This window comes from Zootermopsis nevadensis, unplaced genomic scaffold (assembly GCF_977971745.1).
Source record: "Zootermopsis nevadensis isolate Lab colony 2312 unplaced genomic scaffold, Znev_1.0 Znev_ptg000010l, whole genome shotgun sequence".
In the NCBI taxonomy this organism is placed as follows: Eukaryota; Metazoa; Arthropoda; class Insecta; order Blattodea; family Termopsidae; genus Zootermopsis; species Zootermopsis nevadensis.
The window spans coordinates 10,055,453-10,077,978 of NW_028259142.1; the positions used below are offsets into that span (position 1 = coordinate 10,055,453).

The 22,526-nt window shown below is 35.4% G+C and overlaps 1 protein-coding gene across 12 annotated transcripts in view; it reads left to right on the forward strand.

Moving 5' to 3' along the window:
• The window catches only part of Dys (Dystrophin), a 609,234-nt gene that overhangs the window by 114,964 nt on the left and 471,744 nt on the right, over positions 1-22,526 (forward strand). For 10 of the 12 annotated variants that reach the window (XM_087346495.1, XM_087346492.1, XM_087346499.1 and 7 more), the window contains 14 exons: positions 3,214-5,097; positions 5,331-5,642; positions 6,333-6,506; positions 7,185-7,319; positions 7,402-7,605; positions 8,465-8,611; positions 9,727-9,899; positions 12,417-12,593; positions 14,311-14,454; positions 17,565-17,721; positions 18,974-19,084; positions 19,255-19,431; positions 22,016-22,123; positions 22,233-22,383. In XM_087346495.1, coding sequence (XP_087202621.1) covers positions 3,214-5,097; positions 5,331-5,642; positions 6,333-6,506; positions 7,185-7,319; positions 7,402-7,605; positions 8,465-8,611; positions 9,727-9,899; positions 12,417-12,593; positions 14,311-14,454; positions 17,565-17,721; positions 18,974-19,084; positions 19,255-19,431; positions 22,016-22,123; positions 22,233-22,383 — 4,054 coding nt within the window. The remainder of the gene's footprint in view (positions 1-3,213; positions 5,098-5,330; positions 5,643-6,332; positions 6,507-7,184; positions 7,320-7,401; positions 7,606-8,464; positions 8,612-9,726; positions 9,900-12,416; positions 12,594-14,310; positions 14,455-17,564; positions 17,722-18,973; positions 19,085-19,254; positions 19,432-22,015; positions 22,124-22,232; positions 22,384-22,526) is intronic. The other 2 variants (XM_087346501.1, XM_087346502.1) reach the window with 2 other exon arrangements.

The following is a 22,526-nucleotide window of genomic DNA, read 5'->3' on the forward strand; positions in this document are numbered from 1 at the left end:
CTGTGAAAATATGTTAAGAACATTTGCTAAAGCAAAATGTTGTAATGTATACAATTGTAAAATATAAGCATGTGCAAATACTGTATTTGCATGGGATACAATATTTGCTTTCATTTTACACAAGTATTAATGAATGGGTTTCTATAAAATTGAAATTTTTTTCTAAAATTTATCCATCAAATACAGGCATCCCAAAAAAGATTCACGAATTAATAAATAAAATAAATACATTTTAATGAACTATACTATTACATACATCAGCATTGGTATTTAGTGAATTAATGAATCTAGTGCAGGTATTCAAAATGACCGCTGTTAGCTTTGTGGTGCAGTTGACAGCCGTGATAAACGGCTATGAAAGTTGCTGCTGGGACAGCTGCGCAAGACCATTCAGTTTCTTGCCAGAACTCTTGAAGTGTTACTGGCTTTGTGCTGTACACTGCATCCATGAAGTAACCCCACAGGAAAAAGTCAGGTGGGGTTAAATCTGGCAATTGTGGGGGGGGGGGGGGGGGGACTCAACTGTTTATATCTTTTCCATCAGTTGGGAAGAGTGTCGCAAAGATAGGCCCTGATATTATGATGGTAATGTGGGGGTGCCCCATCTTGTTACGGACTAATCATAATTCTGCTACATATAAAGTTCATTAGAAAGACTGTAAAATCTGCCTTACATATGTTTTAGCACTAATGAGATAAATTGTTTATAATAATATGCTTAATTTCAGAAGTGATCTTAACATATAGTAATTATGGTGTAGTTTTTAAGCTTTGGTACTATTTTGTAACAGTTAATGCTAGAAAATGAAACACAGAATTAAAGATAATCTGTTACAATTTACCATTGTTTTTAGTGAAGTTGGTTGTGAGACTCATTCATTACTGTGCACACATCTCATCATTGGTGTCTGTTAAGAATCTGGAGTTCACATTCACTTTGTCTTATAATTTGCTTTAAATGTCCATTGTTGTTGATTTTCACTTAACAGTATCACTTCGTTATATATTATTTTCCTTTGTCTTCTCTTGTCTTCCTGTTCCTCTGTGTCCTGGTGTGTAATTTAATAGTCTTTGGAATTACATTTTTATCCATTCTTATACTGTATGTCCATACCAATTTCTCTTCTGGCTTTCTATTTTCTCATTCAGATTACAGATATTTAAGCAGTTCCATATTTATATATTTCTGTAAAAATCTAGAAGGGTTAATCCTGCCACTGATCTTAGGAATTTCATTTCAGCTGGCTAATTCTTCCCCCCCCCCCCCCCCCCAATTTGATTAACTGCCCAGTCTACACAGCTGTAAGTTAATCACTGCCATCACTTTATAAGATTTTATTTGTGCTTCTTTTAAGTGGTCCCATAGATACCAAAGTCTAATGCAGAAATACCCAAGATGCTAGATCTCCTTGTCTAATCTACTATTCAGAAAATACTTATTTTGAACGTCGTCAACAGTGTTTGGTGATTTTATATTTCCATTTGAAGTGAAGAATTATGAAACACAGTTGAGAAGATTACTTTCTGATATTCTCAGTCAGGTGTGGCAAGGATTGGAACAGTGAATGTGTTCAGAGCAGTAGGATTCTCAATGAACTTCAGCCTCCACAGTTTTTGTTTTCATTTGTAGCAAAGCTTGAAAGTTCCACCATAAGTTTATGACCTGAATATACATATGTAAAATGCATGTGTTTATTTGCATGTTACAATCATTGTTTTTGTGCATTTGGTTTATCTAAAACTGAAGGAAAAGTTTTATGGTGAAACCTAACCAGTAGTCATTACAAGACTGCAGTGTAACTGCCTAATAATGCTATATGATGGAATATCAAAATAAGATTGTATTGAGTTCCTAAGACCTGTGCAGTACTTGCTTTTCTGACAAAGCAAATCGGAAGCTAAACCTTACCTTCTGCCGATCCTAATATCTTATTTTTATACAAAGCTTTTGTTCTTTACAAAGTGAAGTTTTGACACACTGTGTAAACATAACTGATTTTAATGTTATACTAGGTATTGTGTCATCAGCTTCTCGTGTGATTTGTTAGATTGTAGGACATTTACATGTTTGTTTATTTTTGCCTTCAATTAGTAAAGTGTTGCATCATATGCAAAGATTGTTGTATCTGCACAACAGTTGGCAACTCTTAATGATTATTTAGTAACAAAATAATGTGTTAATTAAAATAATGTTACAATATTAGCATTGTATTATGCATTTGTAAAGTATTGCCAAACTAATTGTATTGTGATTTTGAATATAATTGCTGCTGTTAGTGACATCCCATTAACTGAACACTTCTGTGTATGTTGTGTACATAACACTGTGAAGTTAGGTTTATTATGACTGCACTCACTATTCTAGGTGTATGGCTATGGTGTATTTGTTTAGCATTTAGTATGTAGCAGTATGTGTGTTTCTACCTTTGTGCACCAAAACTAAAGAACTTTGCTTGTTGACTGGTGAACTGGTTGCTTGTGGTTTTTGCACAATGTGGTAACATTTTCGGCCTTCTTGTGTCACGTGGAGGTTGTGGGTGTGTTGCATTACGCCATGGTGCAGGTGAATGACATATATGTGATGTGAATTAACTCTCAGACTGCAGGTTTAAGACCCTACACTGTAAATTTATAATAATTTCTTATTTGATGATCAAAAGGGCTAAATAATAACCTGGAATTGGTCTCTCTCCCCTGATCTCCATGCAAGCTTCTCATTAGTATGTTAATTTTACTTGTAATAAAAATAAGTGTGCTAGTTTAGAGAGCATATTGCTGTGTTTGTTGCAAAGTTGCACATGAACTGAATGTGAATAACGCTAAAAATCCGACTGTTACCTTGGATGGCGGTTGCTTGTAGGAATTTTGACCTGCTAATTGGTATGGCTATGATGAGATCTATTGGAGTGCACGGTTGGTGATGGTGAATGAGCACAATTGTCTCATTCTGCATGCCATATTGCATATACACTTGCATATTGCATATAAACTTCCCAGAAACATTTTGATAATTTATTATGTTATAATTCCAGCTCATTAGAATTTCATTATGTTATCTTAAAAGTTGAACTTATAAATTGGTCAAAATATTTTCATAGAGCTTATGTCTTTCTAAACCATTGACTTTGTAATATAGAAATTATTTCATGCGAGAAATGTAAGGTCCATTGTTTTCTGATTAAAATACAAGTGGCATGAACCTTATTTTTACAGGGTTGGGCTCAGAAAGTTACTGTATTGACCAAGAGTCCTTCTGCCACTACTAGTGATATTCCTTTAACAACTGACATGCAAACTACACCCTCATCTGGAGATTCTAGGGGGAGAGAGCCACAAGAAATTTCATTTCTAGTTTCGGAGGAAAAATATCATGTACCTGTGACAGAACCACAAGAGCATGTTGCACCAAAGTCGTGTCTGGTTACACAGCATAAAAATGATAATCTTGAAGCTGAAAAAAGTGTTCAGAAAATATTTATTGAACATGAAGCAGTAGAACAGGAATGTATGGGCTACCTGAATCCTGTATTTGAAGATTTATTAGACCGAGATGAAGTTACAAAAATTCAGGGTGAAGAAGCAAGTAAACCTCTTGTAGGGAACACACCAGAAAAACCTGAGGATCGAATGGAATCTGAACCACCAGCAGAAGTAAGGCAATATCCGGAAATTGTCATTTATGATGATACTCAGCATAGATATTTTGTGAGTGCAGTACCAGATGAAATAAGAACAGTGGAATTACCTGAAACAGTTGGAATAACTGTAAATAAACGAGAAGAAAAAGATCAAAATAGCATAGTAGGCAATGCAACTGAAACTGGAGTTATTGCAGATCCAAACCAAGGGGATAATGTGAAAACATTAGAATCTTCTGCATATGCTTCTCAAGATGTTGATGAAATGGATACATTTTGCTTGGCAAAGGACAGTATACTCTTCTCTCAAGTGTCAACGAACACACTTGTGACCAGTAATGCCAAGGTGGAGCATGTAGGCTCCGAGCAAGAGGCAGATCCTTGCCAAGTAGTAGAGATAAAGGAAATAGAAATTTTAAAGTCAGTAGTCTCTTCTTTGGAACCCATTAAGCATGTGGTATACCCCAGCAGAAGCATAGAAACAATGGTAGAGTTTGGCCCCCATTCTGTTGAAATGGTGGAAATCGTTGAGGACGCTGAAACAGAACCTGAGGAGTCTGCACCAGAGACCGATTCTGAGTCACCTGTTAAATCAACTAATGTCCAAGGAGACACAAGGAAGAGGCCGTCAACATTACAGTTGCATGATGTTCAGGGAGGTGCTACTGAGCATCAAGAAGACGACTTTGACACTGTTATCTCTAACAAAAAAATTGCTAGATTATCACTGGAAAATGTTGAGCAACCACCATCTCAACGATTATCAGATGAAGAAATTATCAGGGTGAGTGCAGTTGCTAGTAGTGATCCAACTGCATGTCTCCGTGTAACTCAACTTCTAACAGAATCAGTTGATAAATTGAATGATTCCCCACCTAAAGTGTCCATTCCTGGTTATTGTGTGGAAATGCATGCAACTCCAACCCCACCACCAACTCCAGCCATATGCCCAAGTGATAACCTACCTTCACTCTGCCTTCAGATGATGGACAGAGTCAACAAAACAGAAGAGACCACTGTAACTGCATGGCGTGATTCTGAATATGTAATTCTAGATCCAACTAACAGAAAGATTTCACATGCTGACAACGGTGTGAAAATAGTGGGTAGATCTTCACAGTTTGCTGTTACAGAAGATGGACATAGATCTGAACATAACACATCTCCTGATCTAAAAGAATTAATTCTTAAAAAGGAAATTGAAGTGTCTAAAACATACAAAATAATTGGCAACTTTAGTGACCCAAATCCTTCTTGTAACACTGCTGCAGTAGAGTTAAGAGACACCTCTTCAGTTCTGGATGATGACTACAACAGTTTCTATGGGAGTGACAAAGAGACTGATGATGTTATAGAGTTTTCTGATGATGGTGAACCTCCTCTTGAACTGAAAGACAGTTCAAGCTCAGATGATGAAAGTCCATCTCTTGGTCACCTAGTTATGCAACACTTTGACAAGGTGGGTGCAATAAAAGGGAATATGGAGTCACAGTGTGTCTGAATATATTTTATCTGTTTTTGGTTTTGATGAATGACAAATTAAATAAACATTCAGTTTATTGATTATAGTATATAAAGTTTATTCTGTAGTTATTCTTTAATATTATATAGAGGTTTTAACATGATGTAAGTGTTGGAATTTTATTAAACTGAAACTATGCCACTGCTGTAGAAATATTTATTATTTCTCAGGCGATACTTTCTTCACGAAAGGAAGCTTATGTCAGCAAGCACAGAGAAAAGCCTCATCCTGTTACATCACAGAGAGCAGTTGTAACAAGCAGTGAGGTCCCCAAATTACCTGTCCATACATCAGTGACCGTAAGTCCACCGCAACCCACTCCACGAACCTCAAAAGGACAGAAAGAGATGGTGTCCACTCCTCTTGCCAAGGAGATGGCAGCATTTCAAGAAGCAGCACAGCAGATGATGAAGAGAATGGATGTGATGATCGTGACTGTAAAGGGAGTTGGCAGTGAAAAGGATCCAGGAAGGAGGTTGGAGGTATTGAAGGATGCTGTCGGTTAACTGGGTTAATGGAGGAGAGAAGGAATCACACAATCCATTGCAGATTGTCAAACTACTGACACTGTGATGAAATCATAACTGTAGTGATTATAAGCATAGTTGTTGAAAAGCATGGTGTCTACTTCCTATTGTAGCTTGTTTCATGCTGAAGGATACTGTGAAATTGATTTGTAGTAGTTCATAACAGGAAATTAGTGAGAGAGAAGTACTGTTGATATGAAAGTTTTAATGAGAAAACTGTCATTTGGCCACAACAGCTTATTCAGTATTTTTTCAGCTACATTACATATTTTGAGGCTGTCTCTTCCATCTGCAGCCTGAAGATGCACCATTCTGTGATGACATGGGGCACAATTGTAGCTAGACATAAGACACATAAAATTTGATTTTGAATGTATTATAACATACCTACAAATGCTATTTTAAAGCTAGAAAGTACAAGTATTGTGACTGTGTGAAACATTGAGGTTGTATGTGGTAAATTTAACACAGTTGGTATCTAAACTGATTGTTGCACAGAAATACATAACTAATTTGTGTGATTTGTAATGTCTCCTGCTTTGCTCACCATATAGATGGAAGCATTTGAAGGAAAGTAAGCAACATAATTTCTCTGTTTTCTTTTTTGTGTGTGATATAATGGTGTATTTGTATTTTTTTTTGAAGGTACTAGAACATGAATTAAGTTTCCTGGCTCCTGATATTGCAACACTCATCAGTCGAGGAGATGGTTTAATCCTGACCGTCCATTCCACTGATCCAACTCAAGCTGAAATGCTAAAGGAATCATCACAGGACAAACTAAGAAAGAAGTGGCAGGAAGTGAAATCAGAGTGTGAGGTGAGTCAGCAATATAACCAAAACCACAACAGAAGGAAAGCAACAACACATTCTTGCAGCATATCCTGCTGTACCTCTAAACTCTGCTGTCTGTGAATTCCTTCTTAATTTAATGCATCTGAAAGTGTATTTATAACAATAGTTACCATTTTGAATAGTTATTACTGTAAATTTTGTATGAACATTACAACTTTCAATGTAGACATGTATTGATGCATTTGTCTCATACTTTGAGTGGTGGCATCAGTAATGGTTCATCAAACATGAATTTGTTGTGTGAACTCATCTCAAATCTGGCTGTAATTCTGGCTTAAAAATGACACAACATCTTAACAACACTTCCATTATTAATAGTTTACTACTTAATGTATACCCCATTAGACACTGTGTACATTTTATTTGAAACCTTTTCCTGTACGTGTTAAAATTTGATAAATATTTGAAGTTGCAAAGTTAGGTGAGGCACTCTGTGTACTGTATGTACATAAATAAATATATACATACATACTCACACACATGCACACGGACACATTTTGTTTGATCTCGGCACATTTTTTGTAGGAGTGAATCAGTAGGAGAACATTGGGCAAAGACAGGAATCATCAGTCCCCTACATTATAAACTGTTTGTATGCTAGAACAAAATTTGTATTTAATTTTTCTTTATTTTTGTCTGTAGGCAAGGAAAGTGGAGGCTCAGCAATGTGAGAATGAATTAAAAGAGTACAACAAGTTAGTGGCTGAATTACAGATGTGGTTAAAGGATGCCAAAAGAAGGTTGGAACAAGCAAATAATGAGGAGGTTCAGTTGAAGGTAGTACCTATTCTTTATAGCACTGTAATTTTTTGCCAAGTTCAACATACAACACTGTTCTTCAACATATGCCATTTTGTAGGCTTTCCAGGAGGAGTTTGAAAAGAAAGAAAAAGAGATTGCAAGACTGAATGAGAAATGTACAGAACTTCAGAGATTGAAAATTGGTTGTGGTGATACTGAGGGTACAGTTACAAAAATAAATGAAAAATGGCAAGATGTATGTGGACAGTTTCAACATTTCCAGAAAGACTCTAAGGAGAAGATTGTTCATGACAGCAAAGTGGTATGTAGTGTCTAATTGTGCAAATTCTGTTAGAAATTTTTTTGTTTGTTTCAATGTCTGTGTGTAGCATCTAATAATTAAATGCTTTATTATCTTCATCTTTATCATCATGGACTAGACTGTTTTTGTCCAGTTTTGACTCCAGATATTATTCTTAAGATTGATCTTAGAGGGTAGTGTAACACATTCTTTTACAGCTGTTGAATTAGTGATTGTTTCTGTCATTCATCGACTGTTAGTCTTTTGGAAAAATAGATTGCATAATCAGAAAGGTTTAAGCATTCTTCTGTGTAGGATATAGTTCCTTGGTGGCAGATGGGGTGTTCCACCAGGTGTGGTGGGGTAGTCCAAATATGTATAAAGTGAAGCTCTCACGGCGACTGATGTTGATGAAAGACTCCTAGGTTTCAAGCCGTGGCAGGTGGCTGAATGCTGAATAAACCATATCTTCTGGCAGGAGATACGGTTTTTCATCAATTCTAGTCCAAATATGTTGAATATGGACCCATGGACTGGCTTCGAGCACAGTTCAGGGATACTATGAAAGAAATCCAAACTTAAAATTTTGAGGACCAGCTTAGTAGGAAATGTAGCACAAATGAGGAAGATAGGGAATGCACCCAAATTTTAGTCATGAAACATGAAGGAAGAACACTTTTAGGAGAACAGGCAATAGGCTGTAAGTATGTATGGATTGGATTCAACTTGTAAAAGGTGTATAATTTATTGACCTGCTGAGTGACTGCCATCTTCTCAATCCACTTGGTTAAATATTTATCTTTCTTATTTTATTTTGCAATCAAAAGCTAGTTAGGGATCTCAAGCAATTGCCTAATATGAATTTTATTTTGTTTGTTAGGATATTGGAGGAAATCGTGCAGCAGAATTTGTGACAAGGGTCAATAAGATCAGAGAAGCTGCTTCAACTATATCAAGGCAGCTAAATTCCTTTCCACTTACTGGATGGGATTATGAGTCTTTTCCTGCCCAGGAAGAGTGCTTGAAGGTATGATTGTTTCAGTCACAACCATGTGTAGAAACATATGACATACTTTTCCCCTGTTAAATGCATGCAATTGGAAATTTCCAGTATAGTCTCAGGGTTTAGCAGTTATTTGTTTAGTCTATCACAGGTAGAAGGTAGATCAGGTGTAAACAGATAATTTAACAACATAATATTGTGACTAAAATATTAATTTTACCATTTTTAAGCTCTTTATAAGGAAATTTGAATAAAAGAAACAGAAAGAAAGGTGCTTTACTTACCAGAGTGAAAACCCACAGAGACATGAGTGCCTTTATCACTACTCATCTATACTACTGTATCATTAAAACTGCCTGCATAGCTCTTTTTTCATAATTTTCCCATTCACCAACTGTGGCCCACAGAGTCCTAGCAGTTTCTTGCTTTTGTCTGTATCTGAACACACAGTAAATTGGTAAGCATTCCTGTGCCAAATTTGGAAGGCCCAAACTTTAGTTTTGGCATGCAGATCCACTGCCCTCACTGACGTTTCTCTTGGTCCTTGCAGGAAATTCCTTCTATAGTAAGTACATATATAAATTATTTGCTTCCACCCCCACCCCCCCATATTCTTTCCAAGTCATTAATGATAATTATTATCCATTTGACAAATTTTACACATTGTTCTTATATAAATCAAGAATCCATTCAGTTTACTTAACATTAATTTAATCTAACATTGATTTAATACTGTTTAAGACTCTTCTGTTTTCCATTAGTTTGTTTGCTGCACTGTTAATTACTTATGGTTGCAGAAGACATGTGGATGGTGGTCCCTGTTGTATCTTACATCTCCATGAATCAACACAGAATAAATGTATTTTTTGCTTTTGTGCATATATTTTTGGCTTTAACAATGATTTATTGTAGGTTTCATGTTAAGAAGTCAAGGAAGCAAGTAACTGAGTCTCCTGTCTTTGGTATTTTTAAGCTTTTCATTGTTACAGTTCTCCTTTTACATGGATCATTGTATGTCTTCTACCAGGTTTTGTTTGAATAATCAGATATTTTGATGTGAGGTTTACTGAATTTTAGTGTTACTGTTTCTTAAATCTAATTATGGAATGAAGTGTAGTTGACCTTCAATCTGGTTGCAGAAAGTGAAAGAAAATCTTAGTGCCCTAAAACCTAGTGTAGATGAAATCGAATATGACCGTGATGGTGTGATGAGATGGGCAAAAAGAGAACAGGGTGATCAAGTGAGACGCATTGTGGATAAACTGCGAGAGGAGTGGTCACAGGTCAACAGGGGTTACACTGAAAGGCACAAGTAAGTATACCACAGAATTCTTGATATTTTAACACCTTGAATAGCATGATGAAATGAAACAGTAGCGTTAAGTCATGATATAAGATTTTAACTTGTTAATACATATATATACACACACTTGAGTCAACACCACTGCACTTAATTTTAACAGCTATACCTTTGTCCAGGCCTGCACAAGTGCCAGGTGACAGGTTGTCATAGTGCCTAAAATTTAAGTGATTTTAATATTTCTGTATCTTTGCACATTATTATGTATCATTTTCAGATGTGTGCAATGTAGTTCTGATTACATTGTGGTCTTATCTGTGAAAATTTTACTTCATTACATGCCATTACATTCCATTTCTGATATAATTAGCACAGTAAAGTCCATTATTATGAGAGTTTACAGTGTTCAGAAAAAAGTTGTTATAATGAAAAACATAAAAAAAATCTGGTAAGGTAAAACTTCCCAAAGAATCAAATAGCAAGTAATTAAAATTCTACCATTTGTGCTGCAGTAATTGTAATTATATATACTTATTCTATAGTACCAAAACAGTGTATTTATCATACTAACAACTTATACTCTGTTCAGAAAATAGACATTTTTCCTTATGTAATAACTTCTAGAATCCCTATTTAAGGAATATTAGTATGAATCTTTTAACAAAGATGGTGTCTACATAGTGCAGCAGTAACACAGTATCTCTAAATCAGGTCATGACAAGATACAAATTGAAATATATCAGTTGCATTCAACATGCAATGTTTATCTAGTGCTTTATATTTTTAATGGTGTAAGGCTTTTAAAACTTTTATTTAAAAACACCTAAGAGGTTTGCTATATTAACTGCTAAATCACTGTAACCCACAATGCTAATCTTTGTAGCACACTCCACGTAAAGAAGATAAAGGAAAATAGCATTGATTCTCCTCCTGCAAGGGGCTGATAGTAAGGATGAACATTCAATTCAAGTGTTGAATGTCTGTCAGTTGCAGAGAATAACAAGCATTAATTCAGTAGTGAAAGATTAACAGACGCAAAGAGTTGTTGTTTCTCAGCTCTACAACCTGGTTGTGGGTTTTCGCCGCCTTCTTTTTTCGGAGGTTTCTTGGTCTGAAGTGTGCATTTATGAGTAGTGAGTGACCAGCCCACTGACTCTGCACAATTTCTACTCAATCCCGATTTGACTGCCAGAGCCATCTGGCAGTTAATCAGGAGACTTACGTGAGAAATGGCCGCTCAATTTTGCTTACGAAACATATCGCATCATGCTCGTAAGGTTCTTTTACATGCCGTAAATCTACGACATGGGCCTGTCGGCTTTATTTCCCCTCCAAAGGAAGTTGTGCTATGATTTTTATCACCAGATGCAAAGAATAAAACCATTTGTATTGTCAAAAACAAAGGCAATTTATTGAGCATGATTTGTTGTGAGTGTAACTGAGAGGCAGTTCTGGAGGGGTGGATTCATATCAACTTTGTTAATCAGAAGTCCATGTTACAATTTGCAGAAAACATCTTAATTTGTCAAATTACTCCTTTCATTTCCATATGTCATGTCACTGCAGAAGTGTCTGTGATTCTCTGGAGACAAATTGCTGCATTACGCCCATTACTACTATGTGAATGGTAGATATACAAGTGTGTTAACATTCATGTTAATTTCTGTTTGTATTCTTGAGTCATATCACAAAGTGAATGAAATGTATTGTTTGACAGATGAATGAAACAGTAGTTGGCAACTGTAAAATAATTGAGTATTTTTCATTTAAAAATGATCATTGGTGATAGTAATGTGCTGTCAGTGGGATGCAGCTGGCTGTAGTAGTAGTGTCTAAGTTACATTTCAAAATATAATTTTATATGGCTGCAGAAAATGGTGAGACTCATTTTGCGAAAAGTAAATGACAATCCAACATTTGTAGAAAGTGAAACACTCATTGCATCAAAAGTAATTAAATTTAACTCACATTACAATTGAAAAATATATTTATATTTAATATTATTACATTAACTGTGCATAAAAAAATTATCATAAAAGTGTTCTTGTTGTTATAGGCCATACTAGTTATATCAAACTTCTCCTGTATTAGTATATTAATATACTGACTTCTAGTTCTTGAATGTGTCTCCCTAATTTACAGGAAATTTGTACAGGCCTACCTTTGTTCTAGGCTGTTTGAATTTAAAAATTAAAATATCTGTAGCTGTTATAAACATATATTAATGTCCTTGGAAGATTTGAAATTTCATGGCAACTGAATTAATTGAAAAACTGTATGTCTTCTGTTAACTTGCTGTTGATGATTTAGTATAGTATGAAGAATTATTGCAGTTATGAGTATCATTTAGGATAAGAAATGGAATGGTGATCTGTTTCTGATTTTCTTCTCCTTTTCTGTGCAGTTTAATTCAGTCTGAATTCACTTATTATTTTGTCTAACATTTGTTTATTACAACAGACTATTGAAATTTAAAGTGATGTATATAATAAATATAAAATTAAATGTAATAAATATTCAAATTTGCAGCCGATGGTTAAAATGTATGGATACATGGCGTAACCTTCATAATAACTGTCAGGCATTTGGAGAGTGGTTAAGCACTGCTGAGAGAATAATTGTTGAATGGCAGAATGCCGATCTACCACTTTCTGAAGCAAAAGCAAAACAGAAAGACCTGGAGAAGCAAGTCACCATGAAGCACAGGTACATTAACCTTTATCAAGCACACATTACATTTTACGCATGATCCAGCTGGTTGTTGTTGCATTAGCATAGTGATAAACTGTTGATCCCAGAATTAAAGTTCATCCAAGAGAATGGGGACTAAAGTCCCCTATTCCTGTATGATAAAGTTTAATTATTATATGATTGTGTGTTGGGATTATTGTTATTTGAAATATAATGGAAAGGTTGTATTTACAGTGAAGTACATAAATATTCCATACCTGTATATCCTGTACATTATTCATTTTAAAAACGTTTGGGTCATTTATAATATTTGAGAGCACCTCACTAGAATAAAACAATGTATGATGAACAAGAGTGTATATGTTTGTGTGTATTATGAATTCTAATTTTATATATATTTATATAAAAGATACTGCCTTTTATAACTATAGTGTGCGAATATGTAATTGTTTATAAAAATTTGCAGCAGACCTGAAATCTCGTGATGGCACACCAGTTGCAGAACACTGGTCTCAAGGAAGGTTGCCAAGAACAAAGACAAAGATGGCTATCTTCTGGATTGTTTCGCTGTGTAGTCTGGTAGAAGTTTACCAACATTCAGAGGTCCTTGATGTCCTGATGATGGAGCAGCAAGGACCTCTGAAATGTTAGTAAACTTCCTCCAGAATACACAGTGCAACAACCCAGAAGACAGCCATCTTTGTCTTCTGGGTTGCAGTGCCATGTAGTCTGACAGATTTCAGAGATACCACTACCCCACGCACTGACCTTTTCAGGACATTGTCCTAGTCCCAGCCAGTTTCTTATTTCCTCTCTGCCAATTCTTATGTTATTTAGTCTGTAGCCCTCTTAGTTTTTTCTCCATGTATATTTTATTTTTTATCCTTCACTGCATCCATCTACACTTATTCCATATGTCTGGTGATCTTCCTATTGGTCCCCAAGGGCTGTTTCTTTACTCTGTCTTGCATGTCTGAGCTATACCTGTCCTCTTCTGGCCATGCTATGGTATTCCCCCCCATCTCCTGTTGCCTCCATTTACCTTGCCCAATGCTCACCTTCTTGGACACAGTTTACCCCAGGAAAATGGTTCTTGGAACAGACTGCCATATTGTGTGTGTCATTGTTTGGATATAAGCAAAATAAGGGAATCAAGAGTCTTCATGCTTGATTTTTTCTTAACTGATTCATCATAGGGATAATATGCATTGGATGGTCTTAGTTTTTTTTTAAAAAATTTGGTTACTGGCTTTACCACATCAAAATATAATAATGTAAGCCCTTTGTCTATATGCCTCCACCCACCACTGGACTACATTGTTTTTTCTAGGCATGTGACCTTTAAGGGCAACTGTTGCCTTAGCTTAGCCAGAAATCTGTGTGTTGATGTTGTCTCCTTCTTGAGTCCTGAAGATGGTACGTTTATCTGAAATGATGGTATCTACCTGCAAGTCCACATGATATTACAGCCCAGAATACCAACATCAACATCTTTACCATGACAGTCTCATATCAAACACTGAGTTTTGTACAAAAAGTTTTAGAGGCAGTTCAGATGCCCATGAATATGGTTGGCAAATATCTGATGTGGAATCAGCATAACAGAATATAGTCTTCTGATTTATGAGCTTTACATTTTCTCTTATTCTGACTGGTATATTTTGTTTGGTTCTTTTTATATGGTGTGTTGCTGTCTTGCATGTATTTACATTCCTCTCCTATAATTTTGAAGAACAATGAAGAACATTGGAATAGCAAGTCGTGAAATTGTTGGGCAAACACAACCACCAGAAAGCACAAATATCCAGCTGATGGTTGATGATTTGCGGCATCGATGGCAGGCTGTTCTAGCAGAGCTCACCACAAGAAGGGATAAGTGAGTACAGATGTAGTTAATTCATTTCTTGTGAACTTGTTTGAAACTGTACTTATTCGTTTTTCTTCTTATTTGACCACTGGCTGTGCCCATGTCAGGAACAGATGTGACATATGAGACTTAAAGTTTTCATAGTGGTGAGAGTTAAGGTTGTTTTTTCCTGGCTTGTGACATCATGTGGTATTATAGGTGGTTAATGTTTCAGAGGAATGGATGGAGGCAGTATGTTCCTCTAAAACATTGGTAACCACCTGCAAGACCACTATATGAATAGACATGAAATGCTTGAACTTCAAAATAAAGCTTATGAATTACATTAGCAAGCTTTTGTTATGTCTTTTTAGCCATAAACTTAAAAATCACATATTTTAACAAAAAAATTACTGTTATTAAAGTAATTAACTAACTAATCAGCCTTTTTACACATGCAGTACAGGTATCTCTTTTAAAAATCAATTACCTGGTTATTTAGTGTTAAGTCTTGTGTTGATACTACATAACATCAGTTGTGTATCCCATACCTTTCTAATAGTTACATAATTTGATGTTATTGTGCTGTATCATCCAAACTTATGGGTGGCGATCTTTCTCATTTGTCATCTCAAAGTTATTAGCAGCCTGAGGCAGAATGTTTGTTTCTAAATAACAAACATAACCCCTTCCATCCCCATTGCCCCTTAACACAATAAATATGCAAGATATCGCTATCAGTGATGCAGTTCTGTGCTCTGTTTTTTCTCATCAGTATTAAACATGGGTTTGCATAAGAAAGTTTTAGAATATGAATTTATTTGTGTGAATTATATGCATAAAGTTTGATTTCATATTAAATGAGAGATACAGAAATTTTTGATAGTCTTGTAGGCACAAGTTCAAGTAAATGATCTGGAACACATGATTTAGCTTTTACTGTAAACTAAGTGGAAGCATGGATATAAGTTCTGAATAAGAACCAAATGATCATTCTGATGATGAAAATAAAGATTTGATGAAAGACTCTTGGGCAACAAGCCACATCAGGTGGCTGAATGATGAATAAACCATTTCTTCTGCTAACATTTTGAGAGCCATCTCTGCTTTCATTCTCAGGGCAGTTGCGAAAAGGAACTGGTCCTATGTAGCGTGCTCACCGATGGGAAATGGCGGCGGATGGCAGGTATTAGCATCGTGTTGCCCGAAAGTCTTTCTTCAACTTTGTTCGCCGTGAAAGCTTCACTTTATACAAAACAAAGATGTGTTGCAGAACTAATGACAGACCACGTAATGAATCTTTTTTTTAAACTAAGTTTTTGAGCATGTTTATTTATAACTGTGAGTGTTACTGAAATGGTGATTGTATGGTGGTATGCTGTTTTTAGTTGAACATTCTAATATTTAATGGTATCAAAAATGCAAAATAATCGAAGGTGTCACATAAAACTTTATACTGATTCAAACTACAGCCACAGAAATTAACGAAGGTTTTGGATTTGATATGTAGATGAGATGGGTCAGAAAAAACTGTAAAATGTAGACATGACAGGTCAGTACTGTGGCTTTGCTTTATCTTCTGAACTGTCCATTGTCCAATAAGCCTTTAGTGTATAAGACTTTAAACAAGATCAGATCAGTAAAATACAAGAAATTTCTGCGAATGGACAGTAATGAATGGTTGTTAGAAATTAAGGATGAAAATGAGTTCAGGTCTGGTGAATCTGAACCTCCAGCAAAGTAAGCAACACCAATGGGTCGTAAGCAGGATTCCATCACCCCCACCCCCACAGGCATTATTATGTAACATGGAAGCTAGTCATGCTTGTTTCTTTGATCGACCAATCCCGTGTTTATGTGATCCTCTGAATTGATGACAGCACATGTGCATGTCTGTAGCTGGCACAAAAAACTTCATTCTTTTTTTCCACTTAAGTACTGGGTTGAGCTGAACTCCCACTCCCCTCTCGCTTCATAACACAGCTGTTTGCAAGTGGTTAAACTGTTGTGCAGTGTGTGTGTGAATTAGCTGCAAAAGCTGTTACAGTGGGACCACTTAACAGTAGTTTATATTAACATACTTTTTTCTGTGGTATTTCTCTATGTTTATTGCTATTATAAGTTCATAAATATGCATAGTGTAAATGTATTGATTTGATATAAGGATGAAAATAGGAGTTAAGACATTTATAGACTCAAACACACAGTAATACTGATGTGGTTGATGAAAGAAGTGGGAATTATTAATGAATTTTGTAGTGAGAGTGCAACTGACTATTCTTTGTCTTTGTCAATTTCTTTTAAGGGCCCATATTCTTATGAACACATGGAATATTAATTTTCTCTGTCTGATTTCACTTGTATGGTACCAACAATTTTGGTGCTTGAAATAAGTGAGAAGCAATACAAAGAATTTGTAGCACTTTCAGTTGTTACTGTATTTTGTTAGTATCTGTATGTTTATGATTTGAATTGCATTTGTACCTTTGAGTCTGTCTTTGATGGTAACATTTCTTAGGTGGCCTAATCTAGATGAAGCCTAGTAGTGGTCTTAAAACACACAGGAAATAAACTGCTAATTAACAAGATATTGACTTCTTGGATGTGATGCAATATAATTTGTTAGAAATTTACCAATGTTTTACAAGTTCCTGTCATTAAGGGCTGTAATGTTGGAGGCAGCAAGTACCACTGAGGTGTTGGTAAACTTCTACCAGATTACATGGTGCTACAACCCAGAAGGCAGCCATCTTTATACTCACTGCTGTGAGAACCCGAAATGTTACGTTTATACACGTCATAACTTAATGTGAGGTCTGCAAGATGATAAAATGTATCTGCAACAAATAATAATACACAATCACAAAATATAAATGAGATAATAGTAATATATATATATATTTGCAGTGAAGTCCTGAGTTCATGCAGAGTTCAGCAGTGTATATGTAGTTAATTAGCAGTTTATTTCCTCTGTGTTTATTAAGACCACTATTAGGTTTCACCAAGAAATATTAACATCAAAGACAGATTACTACAACCCAGAAGACATTCATTCATCTGCAAGGATGGAAATGCTTTTGTTGTGTTGGATGTAGTGTTATTTGTCAGACAGAATTTAAATTAGATTCCTTTTGTGGTAGGATCACTGCCATGGAGGCTGTTGCCAGTCTGAAGGATGAAGCTAAACACTTTCTGGACTCAACCCAGATTTGTTTGGATCAAGTCAAAGCTTTACTGGAGTCAACAGCTAATACTTCAGATGATATGTCCCTTGCTGTCAGGCTTAGTATGGTAAAGGTATGTCTGAACATTGTCTTTGTTTCCTCACAGTTGTTCTGAATTGTGTTCTGTGGATTGAAGAGAGTTTTGGTTGGCATTGTTATTGACAGTTAATGTTACCGATTAGTTACTAGAAATAGAGAATATCTACATGTTCTTTTATGTCTGCCTATGATGTAATTTTTGAGACCTTTAAAATGAATTTGGTATTCAAAACTTTGGAGATGTCCACACATTACTGCCCACAGACATTTTAAGTTCTGGAAACATTGGTATCAACCAAATGATAAATTTGAGAAAGAAATTGAAAACATGTATACTCATCTCATTTTGAAGGGGTGGATTGTTTCAAAAGAACTAAATAAATAAATAAATTATTAGCCATTGTGTGCCCAAATTTATGCATAAGAGAATTTTATCACCTAAACTACAAAATGCAAGTGAATGCTATACCTCTTTATTTATTGTGCAGAGATTATTGTGTAGGTCTGTCACAATTAAGACTTTATTTTATAATGGACCTTTCTGAAGTCTGGAGTACTGACTAGAATATGCAACATATTTATAACTTCATTGCTTAAAATTTTAATTCAGTTTCAAGCAATGTGAACATTTTGTGGTGACAATTTGTTAATGGCTTGGATGTGATCCCATGTTTTAACGCTTAGTGATGGTTTGGATATTCATTCTTGTCATTGTGCCAAGTAAAATAAGAACTGTACACTAGGATATGGGAGAATGTGGCGATAGGTTTAGACAAGAGGGAAACTAACTCTGTAGTGTCTCTGTGAGGTGTTTGCCAAGTGATATAAATAGTATTGTAAACTAAATGGTAGGGTTTTATAAAACGTTGTGGCCGGCGTGGCATCCGGCGTGTTTTTGTTTTCCTTTCGAATGGTTGTTTTGAAGGGGAACCTTCAGGCAAGTCTCAGTGTGAGATTAGAAAATTTGTACATGAGATGGAAACTTGCTGTTAAGTGAGTGAACTTGTCATCAGTATCTATTATATGCAATTCAGGTATACATTTCTCTTTTATTTTCTTCATTTTAACTGCTTTTGAAGTGTTTTCTGTAGCCTGTTGAACACTTACTAATTATGTGTCACTCGTGGTTGGTTATTGAGAAGTTGACTAATTAATTGAGTCAGTGAATAATTATAAGGTGATGTACTTAGCTGATGACAACAGGATGAAGAAGGATTTATAATTGAGTGATCTTTTTAATTTGGATCTTAGATTTGTAACTGAAGTCATTTTTCTGCTCTTTATAGGCATGTGAGGAAGAATTAGCTGAGAAAAAGCAAGAAATGGAAAAATTTCATAAATATAAGCAGATACAAAGTTTTGAAAAGTTAAAGAATCTTAGCACTACAATGGAGAAGGTATGTGAGATACATTATATTTATTATCTCCTGAAAAAGTTTAGATTGATTAATTTGTTTAATTATTTTTACCTTCTCATAATTCATAATGGGCCCGCACTTTTAGTGTTTTGTGATCATTCTTTTATCCTACTCTCCTTACTGTTATAAACTGAAATTCTTGTTTATAGGCTTCATCTAATTTATCAGACCACCATGAATACATAGAATGCAAATTGTTGTCCCTGAAGAAATATACAAGTCATTTGGATGCTGTAATTGCTTGGGTCATGGAGACAAAAACAAGAATCAACATAAGCAAGGAACTTCCTGACAAGGAGAAGAAGAGGGTTATAGACAACATCATGGTAAGGAAGATGAGTTATAGCTGACTATGCATTCTGAAAGTGTAAATGTAAACGTAAAATTTAGTTACTGCTCTAAGGTTAATGTATTGGCAAGCATTGCAGTTGTCATCTTCAGGGTGAATATGACAACTGTACTGTTTGCCAAATTTCCGGATATTTTCAACATTCAATGCAGTTTATCCTAGAAGGCTGAAGTTGTACTTTGAACTCAAACAGTGAAAATCTAAGTACAGGACCCAACTGTATTGCAGATTCAGATGGTTTAAATAATTGATTCTGACGACTAATATCTGAAAAACTAAGTGGAAAATTTTTTTCCACTCTCTTTCCATACTATGCTCCAGAAAATTATTAATGGTTTACAGACAATCTGCCTAAAGTTGTGGAGTTACATCAGGCTAAAAGATGACAACATTATCTTCTATTTCAGATAATGTGTGTAATCCTTCATCTTAATTCTCAAGCATATCTACTCACACACATTTTTGTTCTGCAGTGAGAACTGTCACACATAACCTGTACTGACTGACTTACAGACATTTTGCCTAACATGTTTCTTTGAGCTGTTTGAACGTTTTGTTTACATGGGACGTGGCGTGTTCTCCAAAAAACACCAATTCATTATGTTAAAATTTTGCATTCAATTATAGGCAACCATAACATGCACACATGACATGTCATGTAATTGTAACCAGAAAGGATTGCTCTGTACATTACTGTACTTATCAATTTGTTTTGCAAGTTTCCATCTATAACCAAACAGTATTAACAGTAAGTCACTTCATTTCCACTGTGACACTGTGCTCTAGTGAATTTTAGAATTCATATAAGGACAGACATAAACAATGAAAACATCAAATGTATTGTATAAAGTGAAGCTTTCGCAGCGACTGAAGTTGATGAAAGACTCTCGGGTTACAAGCCGCATCAGGTGGCTGAATGGTTTATCCACCATTCAACCACCTGACACGGCTTGTAACCCGAGAGTCTTTCATAAAATGTTTTGTTTGAACTAGATTCATGGTAAAGGTAAGTTTGGTTCAAATTAAAAATCACTGAATGTTTGTACAGTTCTGACTTTATTAAGTTCCTGAATGTGTTTGTAAGTTTTATTATGCCAGTCCATGTGCTTTCAAATATATCCTATCTGTTTTGTCAGAAGGCACTCATGAATGTCATATAAAGGCTCCTCAAGACAGCAGAGACGACAAAGGGGAGGTTTATGTTTAATACTATGAAGGCAAGGCAGAATTTCTGAAGTTCATCACCAGGAATCCGTGATCAGATGGAATGTAACAGTACCCAAATTATGGGACAGATTTATATTTAACACAGGATGGTACATATACTCTAAATTATGTTGAGGTATATTTTGAGTTGAGAGTTTCTCTTTCCATCGGTACCAATTTTGTGCATCTGAATTTCATTAAACGTGAGTAGCATGTCTTTGAAATCGGGAACATCATTTAGACTAGCCCTGTACTTTGATGACATTTTAATGACTCTTGATTACTGCACTTGTGTGAAATTGAAATTGTTATATTAAGTTTAATTTACTTTAATTTAGTATTAACAATAGTTTTTTGCCATATCTTGCTAAGTATTCACCTGAAAAAGAACTGTCTTGAATAGGTGTTCATAAAAATAAAAATGTTGTGTCTTATACAACATTTGTGTGAATTTCAGTCAGGTTTAAGAAAGTATTTTAGAACAAAGTACTGCCCAAGTTTCTGCAATCTTTCAGATGCACACATGGTTTCAATAGTAATGCAAATTCATATACCAAGACAACAAACAGGCATCATATATAAATGAAACATACCTTTTTATGCCACATGAAATTTGGCATTTTCTTATTCTTGTCTTTGTTAGTGTTCATGCGGCAGCACACATGGTACACCAGCAAGACACTCACTCAGGCTGTTTGTCTTCAAAATCCTGGGATAAATTGTCATCTGGGCCCTGAGAAAGCGTATAGATTATCTTACAAGTTGGAGTTCTACCACTTCAGGGATTGGTTGCAGTGCTAAAAGTGTTGACTTTTCCTTATATTAGCTTGTTACAAGATACTAAGGAAATTTTTAGAAAATATATGAATATTTTGTTACCCACTCAAGGCATGGATGTTTGTCCGTGTCTTTCTGTGTCGTGCTGTCCTGTGTATAGATAGAGGCCTTGCAACAAGCTGATCACAAGGATAATTCTTTCTGTTATTCCCTTCTAAATATGCTGTATATTTGTATCAGATCACCTTGCGGTTGTCGAAGTCATGTCTTTGTTTAATGCTTTAATGGCGAATTCATTTTACTCGATAAGTATGAGGTGGAAAGTAATGATGAGTTGAAGTTCTAGCAAGAAAAAATGTGTTCTTGGAGATGGATGGTTACAGCATAGTCTGTTCACTGAATTTAAACCAGGTTAGACATTCACATTCAACTGTTTTATCAGTGTGAAACCCACATTAAGTCACATGCGTGATCTTTCGACTTCTAAATATAATGTTGATACGTGAGCTTACGTAGTCGAAGCGAATGAGGGGAATGTCCTGTGTCGAAGCTGCCATAATTCTTTGTTCATCTTCTAGAATTCTGTCTATGACCATGAGACTGAAGTAAAAGAGGCATTGGAAAACTTCACAAACTTGGAAAAGGAATGTGAAGGTGAAAAGCATCTTGTGTCTGTAGAATTACAGGTGAGTACGTTTTCAGTTTCCATGAACAGAATATTATATTTGTATAAAACTGTATGATATTTAGTGCATATTTGTGTTGTAATGTGTGAACTTTAACCCAAATTTTCAGGAAAAAATAAAGAAGCTTCGTGAAGACTGGCAGTACGTGAAGAACAGAGGAGAAGAGGTGTTGTTACAAGATGTCAATGTTCAGGGAGCAGCAGCACTTACGACCAGAGAAACTGCAGCATCCGTTGCATCTGCAGCTAACGTTCACACAGGTAAGAGAGAAAATTTAATCTGAAATGTCTTTTCTAATCAGTGTCAGTTGTATAAATAGAAATTTGAAAGAAGACTTTTGTTATGCAATTTATTTGCATGTTTGCATATATTAAATATTGTGTTTACTGTTTAGAAAAGTCAT